Raw genomic sequence first — 20556 nt, forward strand, 5'->3', positions numbered from 1 at the left:
AGAGGGTTGTTCCACTTTAGAAAGCAGCACACAACTCTTTCTCCATGCCAGGTCCTTTTGCTCAGAAACTTGAAATCCAAAAGCCTGAGGTGTGTTCATGAAATTCATAAAAAGTGGGATACAAGTAATGAAATGAGGACAAATTGTTTGGCAGGGTCACACAATCTGTTATGTCTGAAGTATATGCTCTATGTACATCTCTCAACTTATTCCATAAGCAAGCCCCATACCTTTACACCTTTGGATCCATAAGTCATTTTCATAATAGAGAATATTAAAAAAAGAAAAAAAAAAGAAAATCTATAACCTTAGTCCCATTTTCTAGACAGAAAAAAGAAATGTTGAAAGGAAAACAGAGAGTCAGGTACAGAAGCTCAGTTCCAGTCAGTTGTACTCAATTTTGGTAACATCTTAAACACAGTCAAATACTTCTTCATATTCCATGTCCCCCTCCTCACCACACATGACTGCATTTTTTCATATGAATAAAAACAAAAGCTATGGACACTGATGCATTACCGAATGTCAAATTTGCGATGACCCGGTTCCAGAAGCAGAGGGCGTTCAAGATATTTCTGGATCACGTGCACTTGGCCCTGGTTGTCTATGAAATCGAGAAGCTCTGAGGCCTCTGAGGAGATGAGAATGCCTTCACCTAACAGGGCAAAAGCAAAACAGAAAACCAGTCCAGCTGAAACAAAGAGGAAAAGCTCTCTACAAAGCCAGAAAGGAAATACAGCAAAAAACTCACAGGAGCCTTTTATTGGCCTGCTCACTCTTTTCTTTCTCCCCGCCGCCCTCCTCCAATCTCTCACATTCTCTGCTCTCCCACAAGAGCACCAGGGTTATCCAACTCTTTTCCCAAAGAGGATTGTCAACACTTTATCTTGACAGGCTACAAACATGAAATTTCAGTTTTACAGATATTCCAAGTGTCTAAGCATTCTAAATAAATCCCACCGTACTATTGGTCCCTGGCTACCACAATAAAGACTGTGTACTGCCTTAACTAATAAATCACGTCTAACAGTAAAACTTACAGAAACACCAAGAAGGTCATAAAGACACATGTACAAATATGTTCCCTGCAGCATTATAACAGACATAACTGGATGCATTCAAACTGTCCATTAACATTAAATAAATGACATATATCATTTTTAACAGCATAATTGAGATATAACTTATATACTATAAAATTCACCCTTTTAAAGTGTACAATTCAATGGGTTTTAATAATGCGAGAGTTTTGCAAGTATCACTACAGTCTAATTTTAGAACATTTTCATTGCTAATGGTTACAGGGGTTTTGGGGGAAGCAGTTAGTCCCCATTCTCTCCCCATACTCCAGCCCCTGACAATCCCTAATCTACTCTTTATGGATTTACCTCTTCGGGACATTTCATACAAATGGAATTATATAGTATGTAGCCTTTGACATCTGGCTAATTTCACTTCACACAAAGTTTTCAAGGTTTATCCATGTTGCATCATGTATCAGTACTTCATTCCTTTCTATGGCTGAAGAGTACTCTACTGTGTGGATATACCACATTTTGTTCATTAATTTTTAACTGATGGACATTTGGATTGTTTCCATTATTGTTTGGCTCTTATGAATAATAGTGCTATAAGATTTGATAAAAGTTTTTGTGGATATATATTTTCAGTTCTCTTGAAAATATACCTGGAAGTACAATAGCTAAGTCATATGGTAATTCTACGTTTAACTTTTTGAGGAACTACTAAATCCTATTCCAAGGTGGTTGTACCATTTTACAATCCTAACAGCAATGTTCGAGGGTTCCAATTTCTTCACATCCTCACATTTATCATCAGTCTCCTTAATCACAGCCATCCTAGTGGGTATGAAGTGGTATCTCGTATGATTTCAATTTTCATTTCTCTAATGATTAATAATGTTGATATGCTTATTGTTGATATGTTAATATTTTAATGTGCTTACGGGCTATTTATTAATATTACCTTCTTTGGTTCTTTGGAGAAATGTCTACTCAGACTCCTTGTTTATTTCTTGATTGGATTATTTGTGTTTTTATTATTAAGTTATGAGTTTTTTAATACATTCTTGAGACAGGCCCCTTATCAGATATACGATTTGCAAATATATTCTCCCTTTGTGAACAGTCCCATTATTGCATGGCTTCCTCATGTTGCCCTTTAAAGCCACACTCATAGCCCTCCCTATCCTACCCCCATTTGCTGGCAACCACTAATCTGCTTCCTGTTCCTATAATTTTGTCATTTCAGAAATGTTATATAAATAGAATTATACAGTATGTGATCTTTTGGGATTCACTTTTTCCACCCAGCATAATTTCCTGAAGATTCATCTAAGTAAGTTGTTATATCAATAGTTCACTCCTTTTTATTGCTAAGCATTAATAGTATTCCAGGGTATCAATTCACCACAGTTTGTTTAATCACATACTCTTTGAAGGACATTTGAGTTGTTTTCAGTTTGGGGCTATTGAAAATAAAGCTGCTACATACAGGTTTTTGTGTGGACATAAATTTTCATCTCTCTGGGACAAATGCCCAAGAGTGTGCAATTGCTGCATTGTATGGTAGTTACATGCTTAGTTTTGTAAAACATCGCCAAACTTTTTTTCAGGGTGGCTGTACCATTTTACATTCCCACTAGCAACGTACGAGTGATCCAGTTCCTCCAGATCCTTGCCAGCATTTGCTATTGTCGCCATTTCTTATTTAGCCACTTTAATAAAAGTGCAGTGACAGCTTGTTGTGGTTTCAATTTGCATTTCCCCAATAGTTAGTGATACAGAAAATCTTTTCATTTGCTTATTTTCCATCTGTATAGTCTCTTTAATAAAATGTTTTCATGTCTTTTGCCCATTTTCTTATTTATTTCAGCATATTATGGGGGGTACAAATGTTAAGGTTACATATATTGCCCTTGTCCCCCCTTCTCCCTCATGCCCATTTTTCTAATTGGATTGTAAGTCTGTTGTTATTTACTGTGACATTTTGAAAGCTGTTTATATATTTTAGATCTGAGTCCTTTGTCATATAAATGGTTCAAAAATCTTTTCCCCCACTTTGGAGTGTATCTTTTCATCCTCTTAAAGGGTGTTTCACAAAGCAAAAGTTTTACTTTGATGAGGTTCGATTTATCAATTTTCACTCTTAGGGATTATACCTTTAGTGTTAAGTTTAAGAACTCTTTGCCAAGCTCTATCCCCTATTTTCTTCCAAAAAATGTTATAGTTTTACATTTAAGTCCACAATGCATTTTGAGTTAGTTTTTGTATATAAGGTGTGAGGTTTATTCTGACATTCATTTTTTTTTTGTCTGTAGATATCCACCTTATTCAGCATTATTTGTGGAAAAGTTTATCCTTCTAGTGAATGGATTTTTGCACTTTGTCAAAAATCAGGTGGGCATATATGTTTGAGTCTATTTCTGAGTTCTCTATTCTGTTCCATTGATTTATGTTTCCATCCCTCCACCAATACTAGCGTGTGTTGAGTACTGTCTAGCAAATGTTGGCAAGGGTCTGGAGGAACTGGATCACTCATACATTGCTAGTGGGAATGTAAAACGGTACAGCCATTCTAGAAAAAAGTTTGGCAATGTTTTATAAAACTAAACATATATAATACTGTATAGTATGCCTTAATGTCAGGTAGAGTGATTAATTCTTTATTCTTCTTTTTCAAGATCGTTTAAGCTATTCTAGGGCCTGTACCTTTTCATATGAATTTTAGAAGCAGCCTTATTTCTATACAAAAACCTTGCTGATATCATGATAGGAATTACATTAAACCTACAGACCAGTCTGGGGCAAAATGACATATTTTCTTTACTATGTTGAGTACTGCAATCTATGAACACAATATACGTCTGTCCTTTTCTTTAGGTCCTCTTTGACTTCTTCCATAATCATTTTGTAATTTTCAGCATACAGAGCCTATATATGGTTTGTTAATTTACTATCTAAGCACTTAATTTTCACTGGGGTGATTGTAAGTGATGCTATGTTTTTTACTTTGGTTTCTGCATGTTCACTGTTGGTACATAAAAATGCAATTGTTTTTGTGTGTGTGTGTGTTGATCTCACATCCTGTAACACTGCTGAACTTACTTTTTAGTTCTAGGACTTTCTCACCTATGCTTTTAGATTTTTAGATGTATAGCATCTCTCCACTTAGGTCTCATGCTTTCAGTACAAAGGAATTCAATTCAGTTCATTAATTCAGTGATGCATCTTTCCTAAAAGTCAGCCCCCCTCTCAACTACCCCGTTTCTGTCGCTGGCTCCACCATCTGGTCAGCCTCTCGAACAAGGAACCACACATCTACTTGGAAAAGCTCACTGCTTCTCTTTCCTTGCACCCATGACTCATTCTGCTTCTCCTCCCTTAGGAACCACACTCAGATGTTCTGGTTCCTCTTTATTTTCCCTTGCCAATTCTTAAGTTCAGACTTGAATCTCCCCTCCCTTATAGCACTTTTCAAACTACTTTTAGAATAATCATCCTAAAACACCACCTCCTGACTAATGTCTTGAAACCATCTCTATCACCCACTGACGCCTTGCTCTGCACAACCTAAGCCCATTGCCTCCCATGTGCTCCAACCTTATTTTCCTTATGCTATTTCCTTATGTAAACTATTTCTTAGTGAAAATGAATATGCCTAATGTTAACGGGTTGGGAAAATAAGAAGACAGATAGCTACATTTTTATAACTTATAAAAGCTATTGTCATTTTAAAAAACATAGCATTAAAGGGAAATGGAAAAATTACCCATAGACTTATTTCCTGACATTCTAATTATCTTTATTTTTTTTTTATATTACCTTTCTTTTATATATAGGGAAAGCCTGGGTCAATCACAGTGAACTCATTTCATACTCCTTTTTGCACTTTATATTGTCAATGTTTTCACTGCTTCTATATTAACTTCACAATTATGTTAGTGGCTGAAAAATATCTCTTTGTGTGGATGTAAACCAATTATATATTTGTTTACTGATTACTGGATAATGAGGTTGCTTCTAAACAATATTTTGCTATTGTAGATAGCATAGTAGTAAATGTCTTTGCTATAGATCACTCTTGTTTCTTTTAAAATATTTCTTTGGCGTAAGTTTTCAGGAATGAGATTACCGGATAAAACGATGATATGCATCCTTTATGGCTCTTGCTCTGTGTTATCCTGTTGTTTTTTCAAAGGGCTATAAACTGTCAGTAACAAGGAGAAATCCACAACAAACTTTCAGCAACAGTATCACTAAAAGTTTTTGCTTTCTTATTTTGTAGGTGTAAAATGATACATAACATTCAAATTTATTTTGCAAGTTTTGGATACCGGTGTTGCATGTTTCCATGTGTTTATTATATTACATTTCTTATATTACTGCATTCTTATATTACTTATTTGTTCATGTCCTCACTAACTAAATCTGAAGAAATTATGAAGGAACATTTGGGATCTTTAAGGAGCTTCAAGGTCAGTCTTTCTTTACTGTGTTACCATCTCAATTTTTAGGTAATCTGGAAATAGATGCAAAATTAGCCTTCCTTCTGACTAAACTGTGGGTCCATGAAGGCAATAGATAATGTCTGTCTTATTTATTCCTGTATCTCCAAACACTCATTGCTTCATTCATTCATTCCTTCAGTACATATACTGAACTTTTGCTGGGTGCCAGGTGCTGTCCTGGTGGGGGAGACAGTGCTGAGCACAGGTGTGACATGGTCTGACTGCTTTAGCAGACTCTCTGTCTGCTGTATTGTGCATAGATTCTGGAGAATGGCCAAGAACAGGAGGACAGGGAGCAATGCTGTGGGAGGTGAAGGTGGCTCAGATCAGAGATGGGTGGTGAACAGTGGCTTGATACTGGATATAGCTGGAAGGTTGAGCCAATTATAGCAAACATGTATAATAGTAAGTAAATATTTATTCAACAAGGATAAAAGCTATTCATCCTATTGGTTGAATAGGACAAGACAAATATACACCACTTATTTCTTCAACTCCTAAAGCAAAAGTTCTTGTATTTTACTTTTTTTTTTTGAGACAGAGTCTCACTCTGTCACCCAGGCTAGAGTGCAGTGGCATCATCATAGATCATGGCAACTGCCTAGGATTAAGTGATTCATCCTCCTGCCTCAACCTCCCAAGTAGTTGGGACTACAGGCACATGCCACAACACTCAGTTAATTTTTCTATTTTTTACAGATGGGGTCTTGCTCTGGCTCTGGCCAGTGTCAAACTCTTGGCCTCAAGCAATCCTCCCACCTAGGCCTCCCAGAGTTCTAGGATTATAGGCATGAGCCTGTAATCACCACACCCAGCCCTAAAGCAAAAATTCTTTGTTTAGCATTTATTCTCTTTACCCTCTCTTCCCTGCTGCTTGGTGTCCCTCTAAGTCTTGCCTTGGTGAGGGTCCAGGGGCTACCCACGTGTCCTCACAATGGCCTTTCTGACTCTAAGTCCAAATCCACAAGGGGAATCTGGATTACCATGAATGTCTCTTCCAATTCTTCCATTTACCATTAGAACCAAACTAGGGGACAGTACTTGAGAAGAGGTCAAAAGAGGACAGAGAGATGCAGATGAGGTACCTGGCTTGTGGCAAGAGTCCAGCTTTCCCACTTGCAGGAGACTCCAGGTGATGCCCTCCTGTCTCATGGTTGGTGGAAAAGAAGGTGAGGTCCACTGGACCAGGAATAGTACCAATGGCCAGATAGTCTTTCCAGGCAATAAAAGAAGTAAATTCAAAATGGAATGGTTTTTAAAGGAGCACATGATGGTAATCATAGAGAGAGACTGTTTATGTGCTCACTACATTGGGAACTGCCTCTACTTTAAGCCCATGTAATATTATAAACATCACTTCTTCAATGCATTCATTCAACACACATTTATTGTTTGAGGAGGGTCCAAGGATGCACAAGACATAAAGTCTGTGTTTGTGTGGATAGATGGATGGATAAACAAGTAACAGAGTGCTAAAAAGAGGTTGCTTGAAAGAAGAAAAATAAAGCAAGGGAAAGGGAAAGAAAGCAATGGGCAGAGAGGTTACTTTAGCATAGAAAAGACTTCTCTGATGAGGCAACATCTGAGCTACAAGTAACAAAATCATCCATCATTAAGCACATTCCAGGTACAGAGACAAATTTAGAGTATTTGAGGGACATGAGGCAGTCTTTGTGGCTGCAGCACAGTGAAGAAGGCTGAGAATAGAAGAAGATGAGATCAGAGATATGGGCAAATGTCAAATGGTGCAGGCTACCCTGCAGAAGCTGGAGTTTATTCTAATTGCATTAGGAGGCCAGCTGGTAAGTCTTGGGCAAGGAGTAACATGATTAGATTTAGTTTTTTTTAAAACATTGCTCTGTCTGGGAGGAGGAGGAGGACTAGCTGTGGGCAGGCGCTGCAATTTCACAGACTAGAGAGAATGGGGGCTTTGATTGAGAGTGGAAATTTCAAGAAAAAGTCTAGTTCAGAATCTGTTTTAAAGACAGAGCTTTCCTGTTTCAGTCTTCCACAAAAAAAAAAAAAAAAAAAAAAGACAGAGCTAGCAAGACCTGCTAATGCATTAGGTGGAGACTATAAAGAAAAATGCAGTCGAGGATGCATCCTAGGTTTGGGGGCTTCAAAGCCTGGGAATAGTAGGATCACAAACTAAGTGGGAAGCATGAAAGAGAAGCAGCCAGCACTGGGCAACGTTGGGAAGGAAATGAAGAGTTCTGTATCAAACATGGTCAGTTTAAATGGCTTTTAGAGAAGGGGAGGGTGTCAATAGATCTAGAGCCAAAGGGAAAGACCTAGACAGGAGAGGTATATCAGTATATAGGCGGTTATTTAAAACTATGTAACTAGATGCGGTCTCTACCCTCGATGACTCAGATTTGAATACGGTCATTCATCTAAACTTGTCATTAAAATCTGACATGCCATTGAACAAAGCATGACAGGAACCTACAGGGAATAGAAAAAGGGACAGCAATGCCAACTCACCTTTGGCACCAGCTGATGACTTTGCGATCCAGACGTTGCCCTCTCCATCCTCTTTCTTTCTGTTATAAGAAGCCAGGAAGAATTCTCTTTCATCTGTCCTTGAGTTATTGATCAGTGGCTGGATTCCATTCTGCGCTGGAGCAACTGGAGTCTTGAGATTAGTTGGATAAATCACATAAGACTCAGGAAACCATGTGCAGCACTCAGCCAGTTCTGGGCTTGTCTTGATTAGCCTGGCAGATGACAGAAGAAGGTCAGTGTCCCTTCTTATTGCACTCTGCACTCTCTTCAGAAAGGCCACTGCTTTCCCCAGAGCTTTTCAGAGAGGCAAAGTATGACTCAGTCTCCTTCTAACCCCTCTATTTGCTCTTGGCCACCCTGGACAGACCTCTAATGCACCATCAGGCTGTTAGATGCAACTTTAAGGGCATGTCCCAGTCAATTCAAATGGCTTAATGCTCAGAACTTTAGCTCTTTTTTTAAATGCACCTCTTCGGAAACTTGACATAATCCTGAGCCAACACCTTTTCAACAAGCATGCTGTGGGTGAGCCAGACCTACACTAAAAAATGCAGTGGGGAACGGAGGAAAATTTAACTAGTGAAAATACTATCTTGGCTCAACTCTCTGGGGAAGAAAAAGCTACTTAGGAATCTGAATTATCTAAAGACTTCTTTTTTTAGTCCATTTCTTGCTTTTGGCTCAGCCTAGATTTAGTGACAGAATAAAGAAGGAGCCTTTCTAATGGGACATAATAGGACCCCAGTGATCATTATAAAACATACCTCCTGCTCCCAAAATAACATAACAACACAGAAGATAAAGTCAGGCCCTGGGCGAGGCACTTAACAAATACAAGAGCTTATCAAAGGCTCCCCACTGTACCTAATCAAACCTCTGGAGCCAGTGGTGCTAGAATCACATTTCACAAAATAGGAAATGGGTCATAGAAAAGCAAACTTCCCAAGATCATAAAGGCAGTAAGTATCGTGTTTTCTTGAAAATAAGGCCTACCCATAAAATAAGCCCCAGCAGGATTTCTAAGCATTTGCGCAATATAAGCCCTACCCAGAAAATAAGACCTAGTGATGGGTGTGGCTACGCAGTGTATCTGCACAACCCATGCATTTCATCTTGGAGCAGTAAAGATGAGCAGCCCTTCTCATCTGCCCCATGAGAGCTCTATTGCTCGACATGAGAGATTGGGGCCAATGGTTCTAAAGGAAATAGAGTCACAAGAAATTCAGGATGGAATTCGGGGTTTGGAGAGTTATGATGATGCTCCAGAAAAAAATTACTTAACTATATTTGAATAAATGTAGATTGTTGTACCATACTTAAAAAAAATAACACATCTCCTGAAAATAAGCCCTAGGGTGCCTTCTTGAGGAAAACTAAATATAAGACCCTGTCTTATTTTCGGGGAAACACAGTACCAGCCAGGATACAAGCCCTAAACTCCCAGATCTTTTTTTTTTTTTTTTTTTTTTTTAGACAGAGTCTCACTCTGTTGCCCAGGGTAGAGTGCCATGGCATCAGCCTAGCTCACAGCAACTCAAACTCCCGGGCTCAGGTGATCCTCCCACCTCAGCCTCCTAAGTAGCAGGCCAGTGCCACCACACCTGGCTAATTTTTTCCACTTTTAGTTGTCTGGTTAATTTCTTTCTATTTTTAGTAGAGACAGGGTCTAGCTCTTACTGAGGCTGGTCTTAAACTCCTGAGCTTAAGCAATCCTCCCACCTCGGCCTCCCAGAGTGCTAGGATTACAGGGATGAGCCACCACGCCCGGCCATCCAAACTCCCAAGTCTTAACTCTAAACCTACCCTTACTCCCCAGGAGTCAGAGGCAGGGAGGAACCTACTCAAAGACACGTGCAGGCCTTCCCCAAGCTGTGCTCCGTCTTCTGTCTAGAACAGAACTGTTAATGTTAAGCCTACATTAAGATTCACCTATAAACCCTAGTCACAGAGCAAAGGGCAGAAATAATGAAAAGAAAATTTTAGATTGAGATTACAAATAAAGTAATTTTAAAGTGAAAGGCAAAGAAATTGGAAGTTACTTGAATTCAAAGGAGTAAAAAAGTAAAATAAAAACAAATGAATTTTTAGCCCTTTTAATGTTCAACTCTATGTCTGCATTGTCCCATATGGTAGCCACTAGTCATACGTGATTACTGAGCATTTGAAATGTGGCCAGTGTGACTCAGAAACTGGATTTTAAGTTTCATTTACTTTTAATTTAAAAACTGATAACACTGTAAAATATTTTCCCATTAAGCACAACTTATTGATTTGGTAGGATGACATTTTACTTTATTGTTGTATTGCAGTGTGCACATCAGGCCCATGTGTCATTTCTAGTATCACACACAATACATCACTGTTATCTTTGGGGACAATAGTTTGATTCAGTTCAAGTGATTATTTTTCTGTGGGCTGATGAAACATTATGATGTGTTTATTATGCAAAAAGCATGAGTTATAGTGCTACCTATATAAATCACAAATTGGTAACTAAGGTGAAATATAGTTATTTTTCTAGTTTAAAAAATGGGCAAATTTTAAAATTCAAAACAAAGGCATATTACTGCTGTAGAATTGACTAGAACTATGATCAGGTCAATAAAGAAAAACAAAACAAAACAAAACAAACTGGAAGAAAATACATCATAAATTCACAAAGAATGGCAACTGCAATACACTGCCACAGATAAAATGAAAAAGCAAGTTTATAGTGTAAAGGAGAAATTTTCAGCAAATACAGGATGAATTTGATAAATATTATCCTTTCCTTTCAACAAAGAAGAATTAATGAAATTAGTGGCTGAAATCACAGTTAATTATCTTACAAAAATTTTTTTAATCAAAATTTTAATAGGATCTAAGCTTATAATTTTGGTTAACAATAAAATGGCTTGGATCCTTACACAAAAAGAAAACCATTTTAGATGCAACTACTGTGAAAGAAACTATCTTAAGAAAAATACTTAAAATAAAATTGTACAAAAAGTTAACAATCTTCCATTAAGGCACAATTGCCCTCAGACTACAAAACCTTTCTTTTTTTTTTTTTGAGACAGAGTCTCACTTTGTTGTCCAGGCTAGAGTGAGTGCCGTGGCATCAGCCTAGCTCACAGCAACCTCAAACTCCTGGGCTCGAGTGATCCTTCTGCCTCAGCCTCCCAAGTAGCTGGGACTACAGGCATGTGCCACCATGCCCGGCTAATTTTTTTTTTTATATATATATATCAGTTGGCCAATTAATTTCTTTCTATTTATAGTAGAGACGGGGTCTCGCTCTTGCTCAGGCTGGTTTTGAACTCCTGACCTTGAGCAATCCGCCCGCCTCGGCCTCCCAGAGAGCTAGGATTACAGGCGTGAGCCACAGCGCCCGGCCACTACAAAACCTTTCTAGCTAATAATATCAAAGATTGATTCAAAGTTGGAAAAATATTAAATATTTTAATAAATAAACTCATATGTAAATAAATATAGCTTTAGATGAGTTGCATGACATAAGAGATGCTGCCCAATACTTTTGGCATGCTATGCCAAAGATACTGTCAAATTGTAGCCCCCAAAATATCAAATTCATGGTGTAGAAATTTTTGAATCTTTTACATCTGTCAAAAAGTTTCACCAACATGTGAAATATTATTTTCTATCATCACAGACAGGACTTCAGCTAAGTTGTATTAAAATATAGACTTACTGGGCTTTTAATAGACTGATGTTTCCTTTGTTACCTCATTCTACTTACTCCATGATACATATTGGAAACATTTGCTTCATTACACTATATGATACATATTTAGAACATTTGCCTTCAGTTTTCTGAAGCAAACTCTGTGAAAGTGTCATGGATACAGTTGTTGAGATGGTTCAGTATATATTTGCAAATGTTGCAATGACTTTCCAGTTTATGAAACTATTGAATGAAACAGAAGACAATGAATTTAATGATACTGTATTCTTTATCAATACTCATTGATTGAGAGATGGAAGAGTTTTACAAAGATTTGCTTTGTAACTCCAATTCAGATTTTCTTAAAAAGGAATGTTTGCCAAATCATTATTTTCACCTAATAATTCGTTATTTCATTCAATAATCAAAGATTAAAAATGGCAATCTTATTTACATTCTCTCACCTATATCCATATTGCATATGAAAAAGTTAAATGTAAAGCTCCAAGGAAGGGAAAGAAGACCTTATTTGTGATCCATACAGACAGGTATGAGAATTTATGTTTCAACTTCATAAATCAAGTCAATAATAATGATTTCACATATTTTTATAACATGACTCAGTAGTATGCAGAAGATTTTAATTGTAATTGACAGCCTTGTGAAAACTGGCTACAAAAACTAAAATAGAATTTCAAGAATACTTTGTTAATATTGGTAAATTTAGTTACTTTTCAATATATTCAATACCCCCGTGAATTTGATAATAACACTGAGTTGATACAAGAGTCAGTGAATTTCCTTAACTTGGACAGACATAATACTGAAAACAATATGCTTTTGTTTCAAAGTCAAATCAATTCTCCTAAAAAAAGATGAACCAGTTTTGTCAATGTATGCATAAATATTAAAGATAAATGATTTTTTTTTGTACTTGATTCAGTTACTGAAATACTTTTACATATGTGGGAACAACTTCAACTATAAATTTTTTGAGATCTAAATTCAGAGGAAGAGTTTCTGAAGAAAATTTAATGTCTGAATTAAGATGTTCTACAAATGTAAAATATACATCAGATTTTGAATAGTCAGAATGAAAAAATACATAAAGTATCTTTTTTATATTAATTACATGTCAAATGATATTTTGGATTTATTCAGCTAAATAAAATAGATTATTAATTTAATTGCACCTGTTTTTGTACTTATTTTAAGGTGGCTACTAGGAAGTTTAAAATTACATGTGTGGGGAGCATTCTATTTCTGTTGGACAGTGCTGTAAGATGACCTTAGTTTGGAAGCCCTCATTTCCTCTACAGAACCAAGACTAGGCTGTGCAGAAATCCTTTGCATTTGTTCCTCATGGGGCCCACTGGGAAGTAATCACAGTGGAGGTTTATTCACATCTATAAGGGAGTAATGCTTACAAGAGGGAAAGAAAGGCTCTGATCTGCACCAGGAGAAAAAAAGCACCCCCCAGGGCTCTGAGACCACAGACTTGGGACCTTGATGAGTTTCTGACACTCTCTGCAGTGACAGGAGGAAGGAGTGGGCTGTACAGGGTCCAGTATAGAACCCCACTGAGGCTCTGGGCAGCCTTCTTAGGGCACCCCGTCACACTGCCCATGAGTCCCATCTGTACCGGTTATAACTGTCCTGGCTCAACGTGAATTGCTATGGCTGTCGGTAACCTGACTGTCCTCTCTGAGCTGCCAATTTGTCCTATAAAATGAGGGAGATCTCATTTCTCACTCTCTGGAGTGCTTTCAAGCCATACAAAATCATGGAGAAGAGACAAACTGACAAAGGGAACCATCATCTCCTGGAACTATTACAGATCCTCGCAGGACACCTGAGAGAATGAAGGAAGCTGATGAGGATGACAATAACCTCCAACCTGCATAAGTCATGTCATTTATAAGGTGCCATCACAGGTCACATCGTGTGCCTCCAAAGGGCAAAGAACAGGTATTGTCACCACCATTCATCCCTATTTTACAGATGGGATACTGGGATTCAGAGAGGTGCTGTCCAAGGCCACAGATATCTACCCAGACCTGTCATGACTCTAGCCCTGCACTCACTCTGCCTCACTATAGCTGCTAAATATGCAAATGTGGAGAACAATATTTTTTACAGCATCCTCTGCTTCTGAATTATACAAGCAAACTTCTACCTTTATCTTTAGGGAAAAATTCATAGTAGAAAAGATTGAATAAACATTTTATAAAAACTTCTAAATGAAGAATTTAAATAAGCCATCATGTCCAACTTCTACTCCCGATTCTAGTGAAACAGCTGTTTGCATTCTATCACATAACTATGTAACAAGAAGACTTCAGGAAGCCTCAGTCTCCTTTAGGAGTGGCTGGTGAACCACAAAAACCCATCATGGGGAGGAGTAAATGTGTAAGCTACCAGGGCCAGTGAGTCTGAACAAAATTGGAAATGTTCCTGTGAGCCTTCAACCTAAGTAAACATCTAGAGCCCAGAAAGAAATGTTAGTGGGAAAAAGAGTATTTTGCATCAAGTCAAAAATCCCAGTGCAGGCCAGGTGCGGTGGCTCACGCCTGTAATCCTAGCTCTCTGGGAGGCCGAGGTGGGCGGATTGCTCGAGGTCAGGAATTCAAAACCAGCCTGAGCAAGAGTGAGACCCCGTCTCTACTATAAATAGAAAGAAATTAATTGGCCAACTAAAAATATATATACAAAAAATTAGCCGGGCATGGTGGTGCATGCCTGTAGTCCCAGCTACTTGGGAGGCTGAGGCAGGAGGATCACTTGAGCCCAGGAGTTTGAGGTTGCTGTGAGCTAGGCTGACACCATGGCACTCACTCTAGCAACAAAGTGAGACTCTGTCTCAAAAAAAAAAAAATCCCAGTGCATTCTTACCTAAATGATCTGTTTGGTTACACACACATGTTCACTACTCATTATGAAAAGAATACCAGAGACCTACTACAGCCCTGATTTCAGGGGCCATACCCTGTGTTTCCCTACTGAAATGAAAAAAATAATAGCAATGACAACCACAACAATACTAATAATAAAGTGAAGGAGAGCTTTCAATTATACAGTAGGAACTACGAGACAGGCATTATTCAAAGCCTTTTCATAAATTAATTCAATTAGTCCTCATAACAACACTGAAGTAGTTACTATTATCCCCATTTTACACAGAAGAAAATTAAGGCACAAATACTCCTTATGTACCAGGCCACTGTGCTATATGTACTTTACCTGTACCACTTTATTTAATCCTCATAGCCTTATGAGGGAGGTACTGAGGTTTAGAGAGTTGAGATTTGTAAAGGGAAGAGCTGGGGTTAAAATCCAAGCTTTTGACCCTAGATCTTAATCATTGTATAATATAGTCTCCTTCTATTTTATGATACTATTCTTGTGATACCTGGCCATAATCCAACTGCTCAGAGACCGGCAGTGGCGTGGGCACTGTTATACCCTGCCCAGATATCCTTTCTGAGGTTCCCCTCGCTGCTGTGCGAGATGGCTGCTAAAGGCTGTGCACACTCTTCTCCAGGGTCCAGCCTTTGCCCAGAAATGCCTGGGAAGCTAAGTCCTCTGCTTCTACCCACAGCCAAAGGCTGACTGATACTGGATGGAGCAGAAAAGCATGGTCCCCTTGCCTCAAGACGTGACGACTCTGAGGCGCCATTCACTCCGGTGCTCCATGGAGTCAAGCTGAGGCAAGACTTCAGCTGAAACCACCTCTTTGCATGGCTCTTCCCCTGCCCTGCCCCTCTCTGTTGCCCCTGCTCCGTGGCGGGTTGCTCTGGAGAAATCACTTGTTCTCCCAAGAAATCACTCACACAAGAAACCCTGCGCCAGGCTCTGCCTCCAGGGAGCCCCCCCTAAGAGACAGACAAGCTTTATCGAGCATGAGATAGCAATGACTTGGACTGCAATCCAAATCGCAATCCAATTTTTAACAGGATGTACATAATGAAGCTCAGATCCTGTTAAAAATTGCTTCAATCAAAGCAGCTTAGGGGAAGCTTCAGAACTGGTATTTGTTGGCTTTTTAAATAAAAGTATTTTTGTCCTTTAAACAACCCCACATTTTTGCTTAAATGCTTCATATATATATGTGTGTGTGTGTGTATATATATGAATTGAAAACACAGGTCTTCAAGAACACTTACTTCACTAAGGAAGCTTTGCGGCACAGTTTGTCAGCCCCCCTGTAGTAATTCACCAACTGCGCCAGCCCGGGCTCGTGACCTGTGAAGGAAAGAGGAGGCTCAGAAGGGAAACAGGACAGGTGGGGAACGACAGGGTCAGCACCAGCTCGCAGGAGGGAGAACAGCTGTGCCACACCCAGCTTTTCTTTCTCTCATTTCAGGGCTGGTTGTTAGAAACGAACAATTTCGTTTCTCTGTCCCCAGGGTCCCTCTTCTTCTCTGTACCCTGCTGGTAACTCTTGCCCACCCCTCCATGGATATAATGATAGCACCATCGTAGGTCTGCCAAAGACCACTGCTACCTTTCTTGTTAAGGCAGAGGGCGCTGGGGGTATTTTCTATTTCACCTCTTCCTGAGGCATAGCACATTCCTCTCTTGGCTTAACGCTTATGGACTGGTGATCTCTGCACAGTGCGGCTACTTACTTTCATAGAGTCATGCTTTCCACATCCCCAACCTTGCTTCTACAGCCACCAAGGAAGGCAGCAGAACTATGATGCTGCTGGTCTCGAGCAAATCTACCTCTGCAAGCTTCTAGGAGAGCCACTAGGAGGTGAAGGAAGCTAGTGGAGAGGCCATGTCTACAAAACCAGAAGCTCTGAGAACTTTCTTCTGTGCATCATCCCACACGGAAACTCACTCTCAACAGTTCTTATTACATGTCCTCTTCTTTATAAAGTGAGAGTACTAAGGATACAATGAAAAACAAATTTTTATTTAAGATAAAAAAATGTTTTGTTTAAAATGCTAATGAAATGCATTGCATTTCCAGTAACAAAAATCAAAGTAAAACCAAACAGAGAGATTTTGAGATGAAGATTCCAGAGATAAGAATAATTCATCTGAGAATGGCATACAGCCAAATCAAAAGTTTCAGGTAGGCATTAACCGGCCCTCACTATCTTCCCAGGGCAGACAGACCTGATTCACACTTTCTCATTCCCTGGGCACCAGCATTGCTGAGCTTTGAAATGGCTCTATAAGCCTTCTCCTTGGGTTTCCCCGCAATGCACTTTAAGTAAACAGTAAATATCCCTAACAGTGATGGCATATAACCATTTTTCATTGTGGGATGCTGTTTTCTTTTATAAAACCCAGTTGTTCACTGATCATCTGCTGAATTTGTGGTTCCTATTTAGGATTCAGACCCTGTAGGTTTCTGCTTCTCATCCCTAGGCTTGAACACCACAGCAATGCCAATCACTCCTGCCTCTGCCCTGGGCATAGGCAATTTTTTGGTTTTGTTTTGTTTTGTTTTGCTTTTGAGACAGGGTCTCATTTTGCAGCCAGGGCTAAAGTACAGTGGCATCAGCATAGTTCACTGCAACCTCAAACTCCTGGGCTCAAGTGATTCTCTTGCTTCAGCCTCCCAAATAGCTGGAACTACAGGCAGATGACACCATACCCAGCTAATTTTTCTAGTTTTTGCAGAGACAGGGTCTCACTCCTGCTCAGGCTGGTCTCCAACTCCTGGCCTCAAGCGATCCTCCTGTCTTAGCCTCTTAGAGTTCTAGAATTACAGGTGTGAGCCACCATGCCCATCCTTTTTCTGTTTTTCATTTTAGGGTTCCACCTAAGCTTTTACAGGCAGGCACTGCCAAGTCCAAGTCCAAACAGGAAATTAAGTCAGTAATGGAAGAGGACAATGAAAGGAAGAAATAGCTGTTGTCAACTATAAGCAGTTTTTCCTCTTTCTTTCAGGGGGGTATTCTCTTTGCTGAGGGCTTCCTGAAACAGTTTAACAAAAGGGAATCTCCAGGCACATTTCCTGCATTCTGAGATTTCTGGGGGTTCAAATCAGCCCTTCTATGGAGGCACCATTCTACATCATCAACTTGTATAACAGTGAAAATTTGTTCCAGGTATATTCCAAAGGGAAAATCTCTGTAAGTTTATACCACAACATCCTTCATTACTCAAACTGTTATGGTTTTACACAGCTACAAGTGTAAAATGCTCTGTGTAAGCTCACCAATGGCTAGTCAACTCCAAATGGCCTGTTTTCAGTCTTTGCCCATTCGACCTCTGACCACACCTATTACTAAAAACTGTTTCCTCTCCTGGACATAGAACATTGCTCTCCTTGAGTTCCCCTCCGAGGTAGAGATGACTCTTTCTCCAGTACCAGTTCTCCTCTTTTGTCCTTGGAAAACAACTGGCCCCCACCCCTGATGAATTTTGGCAAGGAACATGGCTACTCAGATAGAGGCTGGAGGTCCCAGACCACTGTGCAGGGGGGGGGGGGGGGCATCAGACTATGCTCAGGTCAACGGCATGTGAGTTGAACCAATCTGGACAACTCCTGGATTACATCATTTACAAAGGAGGGCTGGTCCTCTCTTTTCTCCTGCCTTTCCTACCAGAGGTTATGTGGATACGGTGGTGCTTAGCCAGCTTCAACCGTATGAAGGAAGGCAACTTCCCCAGGGCGAGTAGAGCAGAGACGCAGGCAAACCCAGCCTCATGTAAAACCTTTCTTCAATGTACAATTGTGAAAACACATTCTTTGGTGAAACTAAGGAAAGGTCTAAAATCAGACACCCTCCACCCTTCCCTGGGCTAAGATCCCTTCTGAAGCTGCTGTTTTGGGAATCCAGGGGTCTTTCCCAAATTCTCTGGCCGTTCACCTGAGCCTTCCGGTGGCAGAATCCTGAGGAGTCTCAACACCTACACTCCCGCACCCGCGCCAGGGCGGGAGGAATCCCCAATGCAGAAAAGCTGCACGGTGACTCCAGCCGGATGCCAGCCACCGGCTCTGCGGAGCCGCGCTCCGCTCTGCTCAGTCCCGCCCACCTGCCAGACTTGGGGGACGGTCGGGTCGGGGGAACTAGGATACGCGCGGCCTCAAGTCCCAGCCTCAGCGGCTGATGTGCCGATGTCCCCCCGGCTGCAGGGACCGGTCATTGTCAGGAGACAGCTGCGTCCCCGGGTGGCCGCACTGCGACTCCCGCTCCGAATCCGGAGACGAGAAGGCATTAACAACGACAGGTTTAGATCTTTCTGGATCTGTGTCTAATCTCCCTGAGAAACGAACGAGGGGAAGATTTATGACCTTAAAAACAAAGCGCTCGTTCCACCGGGCCGTGGGAGGAGCGGAGGGCCGCTCGGGGGCGGGGAGGCGGGAAATGGGGAAGGGCTCACCCAGTCTCCCGAAGGGCAGCCGGTTCCTCTCTCCCAGCATCAGGTTAAACCTGGGATTGTCTCGCCTCAGCCTCTTCCAGTGGCCGGTGGCGAGAAGCAGCCGGGAGACCTCGGCGTAGACACTGCTGTTCTCGTCGCGCACCACGAAGGTGTACATGGCGAAGGGCCGCGCGCCCGGGCCGCCCAGGCAGCCGCTGCAGGGACCAGCGGGCCGAGGCGCCTGCTCAGCCTGGACCCCGCCCGGGCGCCCGCGCTGCGCTCCGGCCGCGCCCCCGCGCCGGCTGGCCGCGCCTCTCGGGTCCCGGCGGCGCCGCGCCTGGGCGCCCGCGCGTCCGCCCGAGTGGAGAGCGCGGCCCGGACGCCCGCCCTCCCGCCGGCCCCGCCCCCGGCCCGTGATTCCGCGCGGCCCGGCCCCCCCTCGCCCGCAGAGGGCCTGTGGGCCCGGCGCGCCCCCTCCGCTCCCTGGGCCGGCTGCGGCCGCGGAGGGTTGGGGGCCGCGAGGCTGGGCGCGGCTTGCCGCCGCCCTGGGAATGCGCGGTGGAGAGCCGCAGCCCGGGCAGGTCCTCCGGAGCCCAGGGTCACAGCCCGGGGGTGGTGCGGGTGGGAGATCCTTTTTACAGGGCTTGCTCTGGGTCTTCCTTGTTACCAAAGCACGTTTTATGGATAGAAACAAAAAGTTCTAAAGCCCAATCCTGTGTCCAAGGGAATATGTGCTTCCCTTCTTCTTTGCTTAACGACAACTGAGAACTCGGAGCAGCTGTTGGTTTTGTTTAGGTCGAGTGCTCCCTTCGTCTGCTGAGACCTCCTGGGTGGCACACGTCTGGGTTTTGGGGGGTTGACTTTAGACTCCGTTGGTGGAAACAGTCCACAGAGGCCCCGGAGAGCCCTGGACTCTGCTCCCAGTCTTGCCATTTACTAGCGTTACTCGCTTTCCCTTCTCCCGACCTTGATTTCCCCTTCTGAGTGGCGGGGAGAGTTTCTTTAAAGTCTCTTAGGTTCTGACAGCCCACTCTAACTTCCTTTTAGAAAACCATTTTTAGTGCATTCGAAGGACAGAAAGAGGACAACGACTATCAGATTCCCGCAAACTTCCTACATTCCCTCAAAGTATCCACATCAGCCATGTGCTTTTAGTGAAAGAACACTCTGGGACTTCTCCCCATCCTGTTCCTCCTGTGTCCATGGTATCTACGGATCATACTGTAGAAGCGCCCTCCTCCCTCCCGTCTTTGCCCAGATTGCGTGTGGCAGGCAGGCACTGGCGGATTTGCGCACCGCCTCCATCTGTAGGCATTCGCTGGCTGTGGGGAGCTTGCTCAGAGCAAAACTGGAGCAGGCCCAGAAGTGCAAGGTGCTTACATTCCCTCCCAAGTGCTCTCCATCCTTGACTGATAAGAGTTGGCCTCTAACGCCCTGGCCCCCTCAACCCTCAGGTGAATCTGCAGGAAGGCGTGTATCCCAGGCGGTACTTCAGCGGTTCTCCGTAGGATAATGGAGCTGCAGTTGTCCCCAA

General features: G+C 41.8%; 1 protein-coding gene across 2 annotated transcripts in view; it reads right to left on the bottom strand.

Moving 5' to 3' along the window:
* The window catches only part of TTL (tubulin tyrosine ligase), a 33431-nt gene extending 14056 nt beyond the window's left edge, over positions 1–19375 (bottom strand). For both annotated transcript variants that reach the window (XM_076000972.1, XM_012742841.3), the window contains exons 1-4: positions 19044–19375; positions 15863–15941; positions 8015–8247; positions 520–655 (exon numbers count right to left, since the gene is read on the bottom strand). In XM_076000972.1, coding sequence (XP_075857087.1) covers positions 520–655; positions 8015–8247; positions 15863–15941; positions 19044–19200 — 605 coding nt within the window. In that variant the 5' untranslated portion in view covers positions 19201–19375. The remainder of the gene's footprint in view (positions 1–519; positions 656–8014; positions 8248–15862; positions 15942–19043) is intronic.
* Positions 19376–20556: the final 1181 nt, after the last annotated feature.

Source organism: Microcebus murinus, chromosome 3, assembly GCF_040939455.1.
Source record: "Microcebus murinus isolate Inina chromosome 3, M.murinus_Inina_mat1.0, whole genome shotgun sequence".
Classification (NCBI taxonomy): Eukaryota; Metazoa; Chordata; class Mammalia; order Primates; family Cheirogaleidae; genus Microcebus; species Microcebus murinus.